Below are 16,905 nucleotides of genomic sequence, written 5' to 3'. Positions count from 1 at the left end.
TTTCTATAAACCTGTTGCACCTAACAGGACTCAAGTGCTATTTAGGAAGTGGCTGTTGCAGTCAATAGTTAGTACTAGGAATATTGCCTCTGGAGTGAGTGGAAATAATTTCTATGGAACTACCTGAAACACTTTGCATCTAATAGGACTGCTGTGGTATTTCTCTTTTCACAGGATGACCGCTTGAGAGAACCACTGCAAAAGCTGAAACTGGCTGTCAGTAACGTCATGCCTGAACAGTTATGCAAGTATCAAGAGGACTGTCAGGCCCGCAATCAAGCCAAGAATGCCAGGTAGGTATTTCTGTAGTCAGTGCATGCCTGTTCTAAAGTCCATTGGAAGTCTGTCTCCATGTTGTTAATTCCCTGAACTTAGCAAAGTTATCAGCTCCAGTTTACAGGTGTCTAAATTTTGAATTGTATAAAGTTCTTATTTTTAAGTGATGTTATCACCTGCCTCTAGAAAGAAATTCCATTAACTGGATGAAATAGGTCCTAAGAGAGAGAGAATTTTTTAACTGTGAGAAGGATATTGGAGATTCTCACAATGTTGGATTAATGGAGGAGGATGGTATGTTCAGGTTCTTGATACATTTTGTCCTTGTTCTTTGTAATTGTTTCCCTCATAGCAAACTAATTTTAGAATTGAAGAAGCATTAATAGATTGATAGAGGTGCTACATTAAGATTGTAGACAGCATCCTTGATAGCATCCATATATTGTGTCCTTTTCACTTGTCTCTGAGGTCCTTGAAGCACTGGGGAGAGAAAGATGAACAATTTGCCCTTTCAGGAAGATGAGAATCTGAAGACGGATACTTTTTTTTTTCCCCCAGCACCTATAATGGCACACCTTTCTTAAGGAAGCATTATGTCTGTGTTGTATACCTATAAAGAAAACAATTGTTTTATTTGTAGGTTGCAAGCAGAAGATGAACGAGAGAAAAACGGATCAGAGGAAGATGATGATGAGAAACCTGGAAAGAGAGTTGTGGGACCCAGAAAGAAGTTTCATTGGGATGATACACTGAGGTCAGACAAAACTGCCTTTTCCACCAAGAATTTTCAGTGGTTTCATAAAGGGATATCCAAGTGGATGATACTACATGATATTATTTAAGGGATAATTTCTCAGAAGTTTTGGAGACTGGGGCTAAACAGGCAAGGTAGAATGCTGCAATGGTGAAATACTTTCTTCTGTAACTTGAAAGGCAAGATCATCCCATGCCCAACCTTTTTTCACTGCTTATCTGCAAATACGTTGCACTTTCCCTGATCCTAGGACTTTGAGCTTGTTTTAACAAAGAACAGATGTGTAAGCAGAGTTATGTGTTTCCCACCATTCTAGGAATAGGTCACAAAACACCATCACCCAATGAGTGGTAAAGGTTTCTCTCGGAATGGGCAGACCACAAACATGGGTAATGTTGGTTTGGCAAGACTCCCAGTCCTTTGGCAGGCTGGCATCCAGACTGCATGAATCTTAAACCCTCTGTCCTGTCCCACTCGGTGGGCTCAGGGGAGGGGATCTTTTAGATAGTCTGTTGCAGTACCCAGGAGTCATTAGAGTGATTTAGGAGAGACAGAAAAATTCTATTGCTGTTTAGCTCATTAGCAAGCCCTGGGGTGGGACTGAGGACAGTGCCTCCTAAATGGTCAAAAAATGTTTTATTTGAGGTTTGGCTTAAAACACTAGCCTGGCCAATTTGGAATAGCAGAAATCCTGGGTAAAAAGATTGACATGTTAACAGTGAGATAAGGTAAGAGAAGAAATGGAAGAGAGAAAGAAAGAAGAGAGGGAGAGAAGGTAAGTATCGTTACCCTTAGATCCAGCAGAGTCTTGATGGTAGTTTTCTGGATGTTCTCCAGTGGCAGGTGCTCACGGGGGCTGGACATCCGCTTCTTCTGTAACCTCATTAAGAGACCTTCCCCCTGCCCATGCACTGTACAGCTTTCTCAAAAGTTCCTTGAGGGAAAAGGAGGGGGGTTGCTGGTGCTCCACTAGCCCATAATATTCACTTTTTGTTGTGAGCATGCTCCAGGAGCTTTGGTTACCTAACCAAAGGGGTAAAATGCCTGCTGCACAACTGTTAGAAAACTTATCATAAGCAGTTCACTATCGCACCTCCGCAGAGGTGCAACAGATTCTTGTCTGAAATTGACTTCCCACTGTTCTGTTTCCTGTAATAGGTTTTACTGAAAACTGAGATTGCTATTATTTAAATAATCTCGATAGAGCAATCTGCTGGTTTAGCAGTCTGAATTAAGTGATTTTCCATGCAAGATCTAAGCTAATTTGTACAAGTATACATATTATTAAAAGGGGTTAGTGGACTTCTCATGCTGCATCTTTTTAGTTTGTTAAGACACCGGGGAAGCAAGCTTCATGGAATATATACAACCAGTATAGCTTGAAGTGGGCTGGAGAGAGCCATACTTAAAGAAGAGATATTTAAATCTGTTTATTTTTATTTTTTTTTTCAGTCAAGTGGCTCTGAAAGGCCAATGTTACGTAACTGTGTGCACCTTTATATTTTTAAGGACAATAAAAGACAGCATCCCCGTCAGGAAGAATCTTCTGTTGAATTACGCAGTTTAGAATTTATCTCACTTGCTTTCAGACATTCTCCATCTTAAATGAGACGGGTCACTGAGCAAAGTTAGAGATGTTTCAGCTATAAGGAAACCACAAAGAAAATGTATAACCAATTACAAAATGATAGTAAGGATGAAAAAGAACCATACAGTTTGTTGGAAGTGGAGGAGTGACGGTAGCAGATCATACCAATTGTAGTAGTAAACTTGTGCAGTGTCAAACTTCCAAAAAACACAGTTGGAACTGAGCTCTTCCTACAGCTGGCAATAGACAGCAGCTGTGTAGCCTCAGTGCTTCTATTTCTAAGTCTTTTTCTGCTGAGCTTTTGAATCAATAGTTTCCTTCAGTGTATTTATTGTGTTTCTTTCTGCAGGTCTCTGTTGTGTAATCTTGTCAAGATCAAGCTGGGATGCTATGAGCTAGAGCCAAATAGAAGTCAGTCTGCTGAAGATTACCTCAAAACCTTTATGGAAACAGAAGTTAAACCACTTTGGCCTAAAGGCTGGATGCAGGCAAGGTAAGATGCCTGCTTTAGATACCTATCCATTTTGGTGTTAACTATTTATTGGATCTTATGTATTTTCATACATTTGACTCAACCGTGTACTATTAATACTGGTTAAAACTTCAAAATATGTCATTCATTAGAAGAATGAAAGCTTTTAGAAGTTAAATTTCTATTGTGTTTGCAAGCCTGAGAGCTAAAACCCCACTGTTTTCATTGGCTATTTGCTATATGAGAACAATTTGCTGTTGTCACCTGCTGGAGACTGAATTTACTAAAGATCATAACACAGCAGGGGGAAGTACGAGATGGGGTGTAACTGCTTGGGAAGTTCTTTCTGTGATCTAGAAAGTGATAGTGACATAGAAAGCAGTTTAGCTTGAATGTTGTAAGCAGTCTGATAATGCAGTGTGACAGACTTATAATTTAAAACTTGGAATTTCAAGACCAGAGTGTTGCAACACACTAAGGTTTGTGCTCCTTATTTCCTATATGTAGTTGGGATGCTGCAGTTAAAAATATAGCCGTTTTTTAATAAAACTTACACTACTGACTTATTAAGAGGAAACAATTACACAAGGAGAGGGAAAAATAAAATTAGAGCAACAGTAATAATTGTGAAATAAAAAATTTGAAAAGCTTTCAAACGTTTGAAGTGGAAGAAGAGAAGGAAATACAGATGACATATGAGTTTGTTCCTTCTGTAGAACCCATTGCAAAAGACTGTTCCATCAAATCTTGACCTATCTGTAGAAGTGAAATGATACAACAATGGAAATGATTTTGCTGAAGAATTTACTAGAATAGTCACTGTAGAAAATGAGGGTGTAATAAGCTGCTTGTGAAATAGTAATGAAAGGCATCAACAAAGTTTTATGCTTGGCATACAGCTGACTTATTACTGTTCAAGGATCTAGTTGTGTATAGTAAGTATGGTAGTGAGCGAGATCTTGCCTCTTGAGAAAATTTTATTGAAGTAGATGAGACAAGAAATCCCAGTTCAGCTTAAGAACAGACATGGAGATCACTAATAGTGGCAAAACAGTCAAGTGATAGTGTGAGGTCACCCAAGAATACATAAAAAAGCTTGTTAAAACTGTATTTGAAAGCCATGGTTTTTTTCTTTTCATATGAAGATGTTCCATAAACTTTTAAACTGGTTTCAATAAAAACAAAAACAAACAAACAAAAAACCCAAAACAAACAAAACCATCCCAAAATAATCCATCCACTCCTCAAAAAATCCAGATGAGCCCCAAGAGCTGCCTGTTAATAATTTTCTGTTGACCATCAAGACTTCATTGACCAAATGGGTAGTTTTGGTACCATAATGATTTGTAAATTGTCCTGTATTTACAGAGAGGCACTTCCCTGCTTTCTGTTTAGGAAGTGATGTAATCTGTTGGCAAACAGTTATGCATGGAAAGAGGACAAGCAGGTATTTCCGGGAGTTAGGATAGTGGTAACTCCTAATACAGCACATAATTCATATGCTCGATGCTCATCTTGTTGGAATGTTAGGATAATGATTATCATGCTGAAGTCTTAAAAACTTTTTACCTTTATATCTCTTCTCAAGTGAGAAGAGTTATGTAAACTGGAAAAAATTTAGATGTTTAATGTTTAAAAATGGCCTACCATCTGTGAATTTTGTAAGAAATTCTTACTAATCAGAATGGGTCTTTGGTACCAGAGCTTTGTGGGTTCAGCCCAGAGGAAAAAAATTCTCGTTCAAAGTTAACTGTATTTAATATTCCTCATAGCTTAATACGGAAACATTGAGGTAAGGTATCAATCATAACTTTAAATTGTGCCTTGTTTATTACCCATGTTTATGACAGCTGCCTTTGTCATATGGATTTTGTGTGTTTAACTTCCATACTCCATCCTGAGAAAATATGTTAGTAATATTCATGGATTTTGAGAATTTTTTTGTCCTAAAGGATCCTAAAGCATTTTCAAATAATGCAATCCACTTTTTTCTAGCTAGATTACATGTTTTTCCCACACGTGTTTGAAAAAAGCCTGCAACCTAAATACATGTATGTTCAAAAAAGACGTGCAAGGAATGGGAGGTCTGTTTTGTTCTGTTCCTGTAGCAGTTACACTTTTGTCTCGAACCTTTAAGGATGATCCTATGAATTACTGGGCCTGTGATTAATTTTGGTTTTCATTCCCAAATGAAAAAAAAAAAAAAAAATAGACAAAGCACCAAGAAGGAGGTGGGAAGAGAAATACTCTGAAGAAGCTGGGTAGGTCATAAAGTGGCACATTGAACTTGTAATGAGGAATGTTCCTTTTGCTCCATTATATTCTTCATGGGCATTTAGAAATCTCTGGAGAGCAATGTAATACAGATTTAGAGGTTGGTATGGTAAAGAAAATGTGCAAATGGAAGTGAGAGGGTGTCGGTGTCTTCTTACCAGGCTACATGAAATTTGTGGATACTTGGATTTTTCATAACTAATGCGGCTCTGCAGGATGCATCTGTGATGGCAAAACTCTTGTTTAGACAGCTGTTTGTGGTGTGATCTGTGTTAATGTGATAGCAGTGGTGCAGGAAAAACTTTTAAGTTGTAGTTTGCCTACCTGGAACCAGGGAAAGGACCAACTTTTATTTTTTTATCTGCATTTGGGTAGCAAACTATAGTATAGGTACAGATTAGGAACTTTTTTCACTTCCCACTTTTCACCACACAGTTGAGGTGTTGATAACATGGAAATGAAAGCATGTGAAGTGTTGAGATTTGTCATAGCAAGTCTTGCCATTCATTGGCTCTGTAGTAAAATGTGTGTCTAACTCCAGTGTAATTGAAGTCACAGAAATGGGACGTGATGGTCTATACAAAACACTGAAGAAAACTGGAAACAAGCTTGGCTACAGTATTTGGACTTTTTTTCCTCAATGTTTAAAAAACCACAAGCACAACAGACTAACCACAAACCCCAAACCTATGATCAATGTGTGGACATGGTGTGTGAAGAGTTTACAATAATCCTTAACTTGACATTTAAAATATTCCATTACCCTTTAAGGAGAGAGAATTCAAAATGTTTCTTCTGTCTAGCTGAAGGCGGCAATATTCTATTATGTTGACTTCTGCTTGACCATTTACTGGGGTATTTTGAATATCAACTTGAAAGTTTTTTTGTTTTTTAGCAGTCGTCTATTTATGGCTGCCTGTAATTGCATTGTGACAGAAATACATACAAAACTGTCTGTAGCTGCTTTTGGGACAGATAATCAAGGAGTTATTCTGAAAATTCAAGGATACTTGAGTATTTGGTGGTCATGCATTGATTATCCCTGTGGAAGCATCTTATATTTCTTTTCTCACCACTCTTTCAGGATGCTTTTTAAAGAAAGCCGAAGTGTTCACAATCACCTCACTTCTGCTCCGTGAGTATAATATTGACAACTTACTAGTATCTTTAGGTCGTTCATAGCATCTCTTCCCATCTTCATGCTACCTTTTTTGGACAGAGAGGAGAGGAGGAAAGGCAGATGTTTTTTTTGGGGGGGGGTTGGAAAATGTTTATAATGTTAATAATTTTTTGATGCTTTGAGACATACATCTGCAGTATTCTTGTGGCATTGTATTTTAATTGGGTTATTAAGTGGTTAAATAAGTAGGTACTCAGTCTTGGATTAAAATCTTTTACTCAAAGTATTGCAAAGCATTTTAGTCTACCTAAATTTTGCTGTGTAGCATATTTAATTAAGCTCAAACTGCAGTACTTCCTGCTCTTTTCCTCAAATACCTCTGTAGCCACAGAAGGCTATGTATCTTAGTGGAATTTTACCTTCTCAGTTTTCAGACAAGTTGATGTTCCTCTTGGGAGCTGTCCTCATTCAGTCAGAATTCAAATAAACAGTTATGACTTTGAGTAACACCCAAATTGCGGCCTTTGTGATAAATACGATTAGCATAGGATATTTTTCTACATAATGGCAAAACTGAGTCATGGCCTACCTACAGTAAGGCTTTTTTTTGCTAGGCATATTCCTAGTTGCTTAGGAAAGGAGAATAAATGACCTATAAGATGTAAATCTGTTAGTCTTCTTGAAGAAATAGAAATGAGGAGGTGTGAGATGCTTAACTTCTGTGTTGAAACCGATGACTAATAATTTTTAATGCTGTCCTTGCATAACTGCAGTTGGTGCTGTGGTCTTCACTTACACTGCAGAAGAACCTGGAAGTTTGTTAAATGGCTTTTTACAACAAATAAAAGTTAGAGACAACTGTTTTACAGTTGATAAGCAACAAAAATTTTTTTTTTAAAAAACGCAAGTTCTTATGTGTTTTGAAATAAAAATGACATAAATGAAATAAAAATGCTAGAAACATCAACATAAAGTGAAATCATGTAAGTATCAAAGGTGACTTGAGTTTAGAAAAAGCTCAGCTAAGTATACAAAATCTAAGGATTTTAAGAGACTGAAATGACTTGATATTTTGAAGTTTAAACTAGAAAAGTAAAATAGAGCTCTCCTGATACACATTGGGTTATACCAGCAGTTCAGTGAATGTTGCATCTAATTTGCGTAGAGATACAGGACAAAAAGTGGATTAAAAATGTGCTTGTCCCCCTCCCTCTTTAACCCATTTCCTATTTCAAGGATATTTTGTTACTAGTAGTCTAGTAAGTAGTCTAATGGGATATAATCAGGATAACGGTTAAAAATAAGATTACTTGCCTTTCTTTTATCATCTGACATGCATGTATCCCCTCTGCTTTAGGGCAAAGAAGAAGGTGATTCTGGCACCTAAACCCAAAGTGAAGGTAAATGCCTTTTTAGATATCCAAATTTCATATGACTACTTGCAACTTGTTTCCTGCCTCTGATCCAGAAAAATTCTGACAGAAGGGTTCCTTCAGGAAATGGTATAAAAGCTTATTGACTTGGTGCTGTGTTACTTTCTTTAAAGTAATACAGAAAACTTATGTCTGTCTTTGTAACTTTAAGCTGTGTTTGTTTTTTGAAAATTGACTACAAAGAGGTAGGAGTTGCAGGAAAATGTGATCTTTTTAATTGATTATGTGTTATGTGGTGCAAAAGCACTAGGTTTTAAAATACAAATACTGAATTAAAATATGGGACCCAACACCTAGGTATTGTATCTTAACATGAAAATTTCAATGGTAGATCTTCATCTGAATTCACTGAATAATAGTACTGCACTAAAGAAGTCTTTAGCTCTCCTCCGGAAAGGCTGTTAAACCTGTCTTAATTTTCTCATTCTCAGGACTCCAGTCCAAAGAAAGAACAGAAAACTTGTGTGTCTTCAGTCAATTCAAGTTGTGCTACTGTACTGAGTTCCAGCACACCTGTCTGCACCCCAGCCAGCTCTAGCTGCACACCAGCTCCAGAGACGATCTGCTTGGACGACTCACTGGATGAAGACCTTTCCTTCCACCAACCCTCACTGGACTCTGTTTCTGGTGCTCTAGCAGTTATCAATAATGGCACCAAGGGATCACCTCTTGGAACCAGTATAGAGACACCAACATCCAGACCTCGCCCTGGGCTGAGGGAAGAGAAGCTAGCAAGCATTATGAGTAAGTTGCCTCTGGCAACTTCAAAGAAAGTAGAGCCCACTCAAACACCCCATTCATCAAGTCTTATTGCTGGTCACACAGGGCCAGTACCAAAGAAACCCCAGGACCTAGTTCACACTGGTATCTCTTCAGGCCTTATTGCTGGATCTTCAATTCAAAATCCTAAGGTTTCCTTAGAGCCTTTGCCAGCCAAACTACTTCAGCAAGGACTTCAGAGGTCAAGCCAGATCCAAGCTGCTTCCTCCTCTTCACAGACTCATGTTTCTTCCTCCAAGACCCAAGTAGCTATTTCCACCTCTTCTCAAAGAACCAAGGATGCTAATATCTTGGTATCATCTTCTGAGGCTCAAGGTGGTTCTTCCTCAACATCACAGGTGACAAAGGTGCACCAGCATTCAGCTGTACAACAGAAATACGTATCTCCTTTACAAGCAACTATTAGTAAATCACAGACAAATCCAGTGGTGAAATTGAGTAATAATCCTAAACTGTCTTGCTCGTCACCAGTTATCAAGGCTCAAGATAAGTCTGTAGTGTATCGCCTGCCTTTGTCCAATCCCTCATCTGGAAGTGGCTCTCAAGTGTCTCACCCACTGGTTTCTCGGACAACATCCAGCACCTCTACCTCTAGTAACTATTTAGCCAAGGCTATGGTGTCACAAGTTTCTTCCCAGGGTTTCAAGCCTCCCTTCTCCATGGCTGCCTCTCCCAAGCCTGCTGCCTCTCCCAAGCCCACTGCATCTAAGCCCTCTGTGACACCCAAACCCAATGCATCACCTAAGTTTTCATCCAAGTCCACCCCATCCCCCAGGCCTGCAGCAACACCCAGTTCTTCCAGTTCAAGTGCACTAGTTTCCCAGAGTAGTCACTCCAGCAACAACCCCCTACATAAACAAACCAGTGGTGTAAATATCAGCAGGCAGTCTCCCACAATGAATTTGCTGCCCTCTAATCGCACCTCAGGCCTTCAGCCTGCAAAGAACCCTCAGGCTTCTTCAAAATTGCCCAACTCTTCTCCTTCTGGAACTGTTGGTAAAAATAATTTGGGTGGAGTTGGCATGAATGTACCTGCCAGCAGAGGCAGTAACCTTAACTCAAGTGGAGCTAGTAGGACTAGTCTGTCTGGGGGAGCAGGAAGTGGAACACAGGGTGCTACTAAACAATTGTCAACTCCACACAGACCATCTTCTGCCTCAGGGTCTCCAGTTGTAGCAGCCAGTGTGCAGGTATGCATCTAATGAGTTTACATTTAAACCTTACATTAATATTTATCATGTTTATTTTGTAAACATCATTTCTTACAATATCTTTATCTAAAAATGGGTCATAAATTTACTGTTTACTAAACATAAATGCTAATACTGATAAAACTATTTCATGCCAGCAAACAGGCATTTCCAGCAGATGTGAAATGCAAAGATCAGTGTGGGGCAAATCCTCACAGTGAAATGTTGGTTGGTATGTACTGTGGAACAGAATTAACTTCTGGGTTTCTTAAGAGTACTGTAAAAGGGAAGCTTTGTGTGGCTATATTTTCAGGGAATGTGGTACTGTTTTGTCCTGTTCGACCTGTGTATTCTTGCATCTTTACTTATTTGTAATGATGGTCATACGAAAAGGTGCCTTGTTTGCCAAACTTCATTATTAACTTGGAAAACAAGTTCAGCTGTTTGTGGTTTGGGTGTAATGCAAGACTTCTGTTTAAAAACAACACTTGCAAGGGATTTTCTTTAGTATTTGTGAGTAAATATTCTGTAGGATGTAGTCAAACTGAATGAGACATTCATTAATATATAAACATCGTAGAAATTATTTGAGAGCTTATGCAGAACTTTATCACTGGAGATAAAACAAGTTTATACAAAACAAATACTTCTAAAATATTGTTGGTATAAAACTAATGTAAAAATATTATTACCCAGAAGACAACTTGCTTTCTCATGTTGTTCCTTCTTCTTACTGGAATTGATTTAATCACGAAGATGATTGAGGTTTTCCTCTCTATTGCTCTTTCTATCCTCAAGCCTGCACTATTTAAGATAAGCAGTATGACTACAAATCTGAGTCTTGGTGTACAGGAGAATGAAAAACTTTTCATTTTTCTGAACAATGTACACAGCTGTTGGATGGTAGTGATGTGTACTCAGCTTTTAGTAATGGTTTATAATCTTTTAGCTCGCTATCAATTTTTCTTAATGCAGTTTAATAACAGGAAGATGTTTTTTACAAGACGTTTTAATGGTCTTTCACTCTACTGTACCTTAAGTCTTACAGCAAACAAGAAATGTCTTGTAGGCTATGACACAGCCTTTTGATTATTTTGGGTAATTTAAATGAAAAAAACACAACCCATAAGCTGTGTCAGGGTCATTGAGGTACCACCTAGTGCCCAGAGCAGAGCTAAGCCAGGTAACAGTGCAGTTTGGGTACCTGAAGGACCCAAAAAAAGCTACAGTAAGTGGACTGGGAGCAGAGTTGCCTTTTCCTGTTGCAGTCAACACAATCCAGTGGATACAGCTGCTGTGGTGTAGAAGAAAATGTGAAATGGGTGTGGTAGTGCTTTAAAATGGTAGACAAGGGTGATAGGCAAGGGAAATAAGTAGTAGTGTCCTGGATGACAAGATGAATTCTGGCAAACCTTCCTGTAGTTAAAGGGAAGTAATTTATTTATTTTTTTAGGAACACTGATTACCTGGGGAATTAAATGCATTTTGGCAGACAGTGATGTTGAAGAGGACTGGAGGGGTATTCAAGTAACATGAGTGCATGAGAAGAGTTGAATAAAATTACTTTCCAGTCCAAGTACACTGAAGGGGAAGAGATCTATGATAATGGAGGCCTTCATTTAGCCTTAAAGATCTAATGGCTGGCTGCTGAGCTTCGTCAGTTACAGACTAGTTGTTAGGTACAAGGAGTAGGTTACCCGTTTTTTAAAATTTTGATTAAGACTGAAGGGGAATCTCCTTTCCATGAAGGGTTTAGTGATTAATTCCTATTGGAGATGCTAGTAATGCGACAGAAGATAGGAATGGTACTTGAGTTGCTTATCAGAATATCTTGGTCTGCTTATATTGAAGATCAAACTAGATGATTTCATGTGATAATAAAGATGCTCTTAATTAGAAAGAGTTTCAAAGAAGTGTTTCCTTCCTTTCTCCTTTTGATTGACACAGTTAATTACCAGAATACCTGCTGTAGCTCCACAAAAATTTTACTCTGGAATACTCTTAGGTACATCTTAACACATAGCCAAAGTAATCTAAAATTCAATAACTACTCTGTGTGATTTCCTTAAAAAGCTCTAGTTGCCATTAGTAGTACTCTGAAGCAGAATCTGGCTTAGACTTTTAAGGGTCTCAGTCACTCAGAATGAACCCTTTTATGAAGTGATGTCATAGGAGAGATAAATAGAAACATTTGATCTTGAGCTTTTCTAGGGCATTCTTTGTAGCTCGTTCAATAACTGAACTTCTCTCTCCACCTTTTTGAGAAAATAATCAAGGTCTCGGCAGAGCACATTATGAAGCTTCTTTCTGTTTCAGGCATTTTACAAATTCATAGTTGCAAGAAATTACTGTATGGCTTTTTATTTTGTTGCACAGTAAAGATTACCTACACAGTAAATGTTTTAAAAGCAAAAGAGAATAATCATGTATGTTGAAGTTTTTCAGTGGGATGGAGTATGTTTTAGAAGCTGTTGCTGTGAAGATAAATAATAAAAACACTTGCTGCTGTTAAAGAAGTGAAACTAAGAACATTAACATCTGTAGTTGGTTACATTTGTTGAGTTTCTGTTTTAAAATTTCTCGTTTTCTGTTATACAGCAACTAACCTTTCTTCAGCTGTTTTTCATCACTTTGCTGTTTGTGTAAGTTGGTATTACAGAACTTGAGGAGATTTCATTTTTGTTTTAAGGTCACATAGTCATTAAATGAGTCTAAGTTTTGGGTTTAGTTAAGTCTTGTCTAAATGCACAGGTTTGAAGTCCTGATCAGTCTGAGTCTTTTTAGTGCAAATACCTAAAATACCTGAGCTTGAGTCTGATGCAAAATGCTTTCTGTACTGTTTTGTAGTAATCATTACAGAATTGAACCATTAGCATATAACATTACTAGATGTGTATAGTGAAGGAAAGATTGTTAAACAAGAATCACTGTTCTGACATTAGAGGAATTAATGTGATTTGTGAATGGTTAGAGCTGTGTGTGTGAAAATGTTCTGACTAGTCTTCCATTTTCATACTAAGTTAATTTAACTTCATGGTGACATATGTAGAGTGTTGAGATTATTTTTCTTTCCCTTTTGCTTTGACATGTGTATACACACCTATACATATATATACATATGTCTGCATTTTGGTAGCCTGACCTCTCTCAAAGTGTAGGGTTCTTATGTACCAATCTCAGTTTTCAAAAATCCTTGCTTCTAAGCAACCTTTAGAAATAACCTTAGTATTCTGTTAAGACACAGATTCAGAGAGGATGAGGGTAGTACTGTGCTTCTGAAGAACTTCAGATCTACGTCTGATAATTTTGTATTACCAATCTAATAGAAAATGCTGCATTAGGTTCAACTGTAGACGCAGTACATAATTAGAAAGGAGAAAGAGGAAATTACCTGCAAGGCTGATGAAAAAGACATGAGATAAACCATGCTGCCATGTCTGAATCTGAGATATAATTGTGCTTGCTTAGCAGATGAACAGTGGGAAGACTGTGGATAATTGGATATTTATTAATAGTTTAATACACTTCTTAATAGAACCACAGTTAGTAGAAAATAGTCGTTTCTTATCTCCTTAAAGGATGCAACTCAGAGCTTTACAATTAAATACTCCTTTTCTTTATACAGTCAACAGCAGGAGCATCATTACTGGCTAACGCCTCACCTCTGACTCTCATGGCATCACCCCTGTCTGTAACCAGTCAAAATGTGACATCTGCACCATTGACTCCTTTTGGGATGCTGGGTGGCCTTGTTCCTGTGACCGTGCCCTTCCAGTTTCCCTTGGAGCTGCTTGGCTTTGGGACGGACACAGCTGGAGTGACAACCACCTCGGGATCTACCTCAGCGGCTTTCCACCACAGCCTAACTCAGAGTGAGTGGAATTAGTTACCACCCTGTGCTATACGGAAAGATGCATCCTGAAAATGGAAATTAAGTAATAAAATTCTGAGAGACTCAAATTTGGCTCATGAAAATCACTACAGGAGAGTAAATGTTTCTTCACTGGTAAAACCTTATGTAATGATCCAGATATTATTAAACATCTTTGATAAGCTTAACTTTATTGTTACGTTCACAGTATATACTTAGTTTTGAACATGCTTTTTGAGACTAACCTTAAATCCCATATCTTTAGAAAGGAATATAGCTTACGAGTCTCCAATTGTCACAATACAAATAAGAGACTTAATATGGTGATCCCTCAAAATATCATTAGCTCAGTAATGGCTTAAGCTCTCAGATACCAAACTGTTTTCTTATGAGGAAGTATCAACCAAGATGACATTTATTTTTTCCGATGTCTTAAAAATACATTCTTTAGGTTTTTAACCAGTGTTGATTTTTCGTTTTTCTGCCAAAGGAAGTTGTGTGAAGTTGCATCCCAGTAGTGAGGCATGGTCCTTGTTCTGACTTTTAACTGTATCCAAGTAGGTTTGTTTCTGTAGAGTTATTCCAGCCATCAGAATACAATCAGGTATTTTATTTTTTGTTGTTCAGATAAATCTTCAGAAATCTGTGCAAATTACCGTGCTGTTATAGCTACACTATAAATATAATTACTTCTATTTCACAGAGGCTACCTCTGTCCTTAAGATTTATTTTTCATATTTGTTGCTCTCCTTTTTTTTTCCCCCAGACTTACTGAAGGGTTTACAGCCAGGTGCTCAGCATGCAGCAACGCTGTCTCACTCACCTCTGCCTGCTCACTTGCAGCAAGCATACACAGGTAAAGCCATGATATTTTTCTTATTCATTTTTAACTTTGAAGTCAGATTTATGCCCTAGACCGAAATAAAATGTACATCAGCATTGAAATAAGTTCAGAAAACCACAACCTGGGGACAAGCTGTAGACAGTACACAGTGCACATTCTATCATAGCAGTATTTTTGGACCCTCGAAACCATTTTTTCTACTTCTCTTCAATGTCAGGAACAACAAAAGTTTTAAAATGTCAACATTTTATTGTAGGAGTCCTAGAAATCTAAGGGTACAAATTCAACTAGTGGGAAAAAAAGCTGCCAACATGATTGTTTACAGGCTGCATAAAGTCTGTATTGGAGAGGTTGTTTTTTCAATTGTAATTTCTCCTTTGAAGGGGAAACTGACCTTCCAGCTACAAGTATCTTCATGTTTCTTATAGAAGGATGTGTGTGTGAACAATGTGACGGTTGCTAATGAAATATCTGGCTTTCCTGGGTATTTTATCCTTGATAAGAGTTGCATGTTTTGATTGAGAAGCTTGAAGTAGAATATCTCCTAAAGTCTTAGAGCTGAAAAACCACCAGGAAGCTTTAGAAGGTGCAGTTCACAGTGTACTCCTTTTTCTGCCACGTGTAGTGTGTTCTTTTTGTCAGAAGAGGGAACAGGAAGGGTGGCAGTGGCTTGGGGGGTTTCTTCATCCTCTTCTGAGTCCTCAGCAACAAAAAAACGAGCAGAGTTGCTCTAAGAGGCTGTGAAAACAAACCAGTTTACTATATTTGGTACAACCTTAATTTTTGGCACAGCGACTGTCATGTGCTGAATGCTAAAAATGCTTTATTAAAATTGAAAGGCTTCTCAAGAAAGGCTTGCTTTTTAAATTCTTTTCAGTATCCCAAGCTGCAAAGTTAATCTTCAGAAAGATGGTATCTTTTTGGTCTGATTTCAACAGTGCTATTTCTAATAAATGAACTGCAGAGAAGATACAAAGTCTTGCTACCCTATAAAGACAGTGTACCTTTTGGTGATGCTGAAGCTGAACATGCCAAATTCCTGTCTTTTTTGCTGTAAGTTATAGAACTTCACTCATGCTTTTATTCTTCCCTTTCTTTTCTTATTTCTGCACCACAGATGGAGGCCAAAGTAAAGGGGACACTAAGTTACAGCGGAAAAACCAGTGACTTCTGGACAAGCAAGGGAGCTGAAGCAGTTCTGGTTGGCTGACAGAATCTGCCCAGTTGGGAAAGTGCTTATTGTCACAGGGCTGCTGTTTCTGTCGATGTTTACATATTCTGATCCCAAGCACTGTGGTGAGAGGAAGAAGAAAAAGAGAACAATACTTGATCAAAGAGAGAAGGAAAAGGAGGATTGGTCCTCCTGGTCATGCAGACTGGTCTTAGTTTGATCTTGCCTAAAGAAACAAGCTTTTTTTATCTGCTCTGATTGGCTTTTAAGAGAAATTGATCGTCAAACCCACAGCAGCACAAACATTTTTTTCTGGGTTATGTCCAATGAAGAGTTGAAAGCGTGAGAGGAGCTAGGGTAGGTTTCTCCATCCGTTGTGTAAGGTGGAACAATCCACCTCATTAGTTCCCAAAGTGCCCAGTATAGTTTATGCATAGGTCCTGAGCGTACTATATGGTTGTGGACCAAAGGTTATGTAGAATAGAGGTGATGCTGGGATACTTTGCATTAAAATTAAACCTTTACACAAATACAGTTTCTGATATGGACATTTTTCCAGATTTACAAGGCTGTTTGGCTTTAGGGAGCCTACAGATACAGTCTAATTGGAGAGTTGTCTTCAAAAACAGATCTGGTACATTGAGGTGTAAGACAAAGACTACTGGGAAATCCCTTGCTCCATGTTGGGTATTTTTTTAATATAAAGATTCTTGCATAAGGGAGGAAAGGCATGGAAAATTTTCTGTTTACCTGAAAAGGAAACCCACGTTTTATTGGCTGGACTAGCATTTCCCACGTCTCGTTTTTTGGGGGTTTTTTGTTAAAAGGCACACTGATTTTTCAGTCTTTCCATTTGTTAAACTCTTTTTCCTTGTGCTTATCTGCTGCTAAAATTAAGAAATGTTCTGTTCATGTATCTCATAATACACAACCAGTTCTTTACTCATTAGAGATCTCCCTCATCTTTCATCTAACTCCTCCCAAAAGCCACGCATTATACTGACATGCTAGTTAAAGCTGATTGTGACCTATTGCAGAGACAGGTGAATACTGCTTCAGGCATTAGCCAAAGAGGAGTCGTTCAAAAGCGACCAGAGGTGCCTTCTCTTCTAGGGGCTGAATGGGTTGTCTC

At 38.1% G+C, this 16,905-nt stretch overlaps 1 protein-coding gene across 1 annotated transcript in view; it reads left to right on the top strand.

The window, feature by feature from the left end:
• Positions 1 to 16,223, top strand: part of UBN2 (ubinuclein 2) — a 47,627-nt gene extending 31,404 nt beyond the window's left edge. The window contains exons 9-17 of the mRNA XM_010003903.1: positions 175 to 293; positions 917 to 1,030; positions 2,968 to 3,111; positions 6,449 to 6,499; positions 7,842 to 7,884; positions 8,349 to 9,887; positions 13,513 to 13,759; positions 14,525 to 14,614; positions 15,720 to 16,223. Of these exons, the coding sequence (XP_010002205.1) occupies positions 175 to 293; positions 917 to 1,030; positions 2,968 to 3,111; positions 6,449 to 6,499; positions 7,842 to 7,884; positions 8,349 to 9,887; positions 13,513 to 13,759; positions 14,525 to 14,614; positions 15,720 to 15,769 (2,397 nt within the window). The 3' untranslated portion in view covers positions 15,770 to 16,223. The remainder of the gene's footprint in view (positions 1 to 174; positions 294 to 916; positions 1,031 to 2,967; positions 3,112 to 6,448; positions 6,500 to 7,841; positions 7,885 to 8,348; positions 9,888 to 13,512; positions 13,760 to 14,524; positions 14,615 to 15,719) is intronic.
• The last annotated feature ends 682 nt before the right edge of the window (positions 16,224 to 16,905 follow it).

Source organism: Chaetura pelagica, unplaced genomic scaffold (assembly GCF_000747805.2).
Source record: "Chaetura pelagica isolate M959 unplaced genomic scaffold, ChaPel_1.0 scaffold281, whole genome shotgun sequence".
NCBI lineage: Eukaryota > Metazoa > Chordata > Aves > Apodiformes > Apodidae > Chaetura > Chaetura pelagica.
Note: the sequence above shows the minus strand (reverse complement) of the source record. Positions and strands in the feature narration are given on the sequence as shown.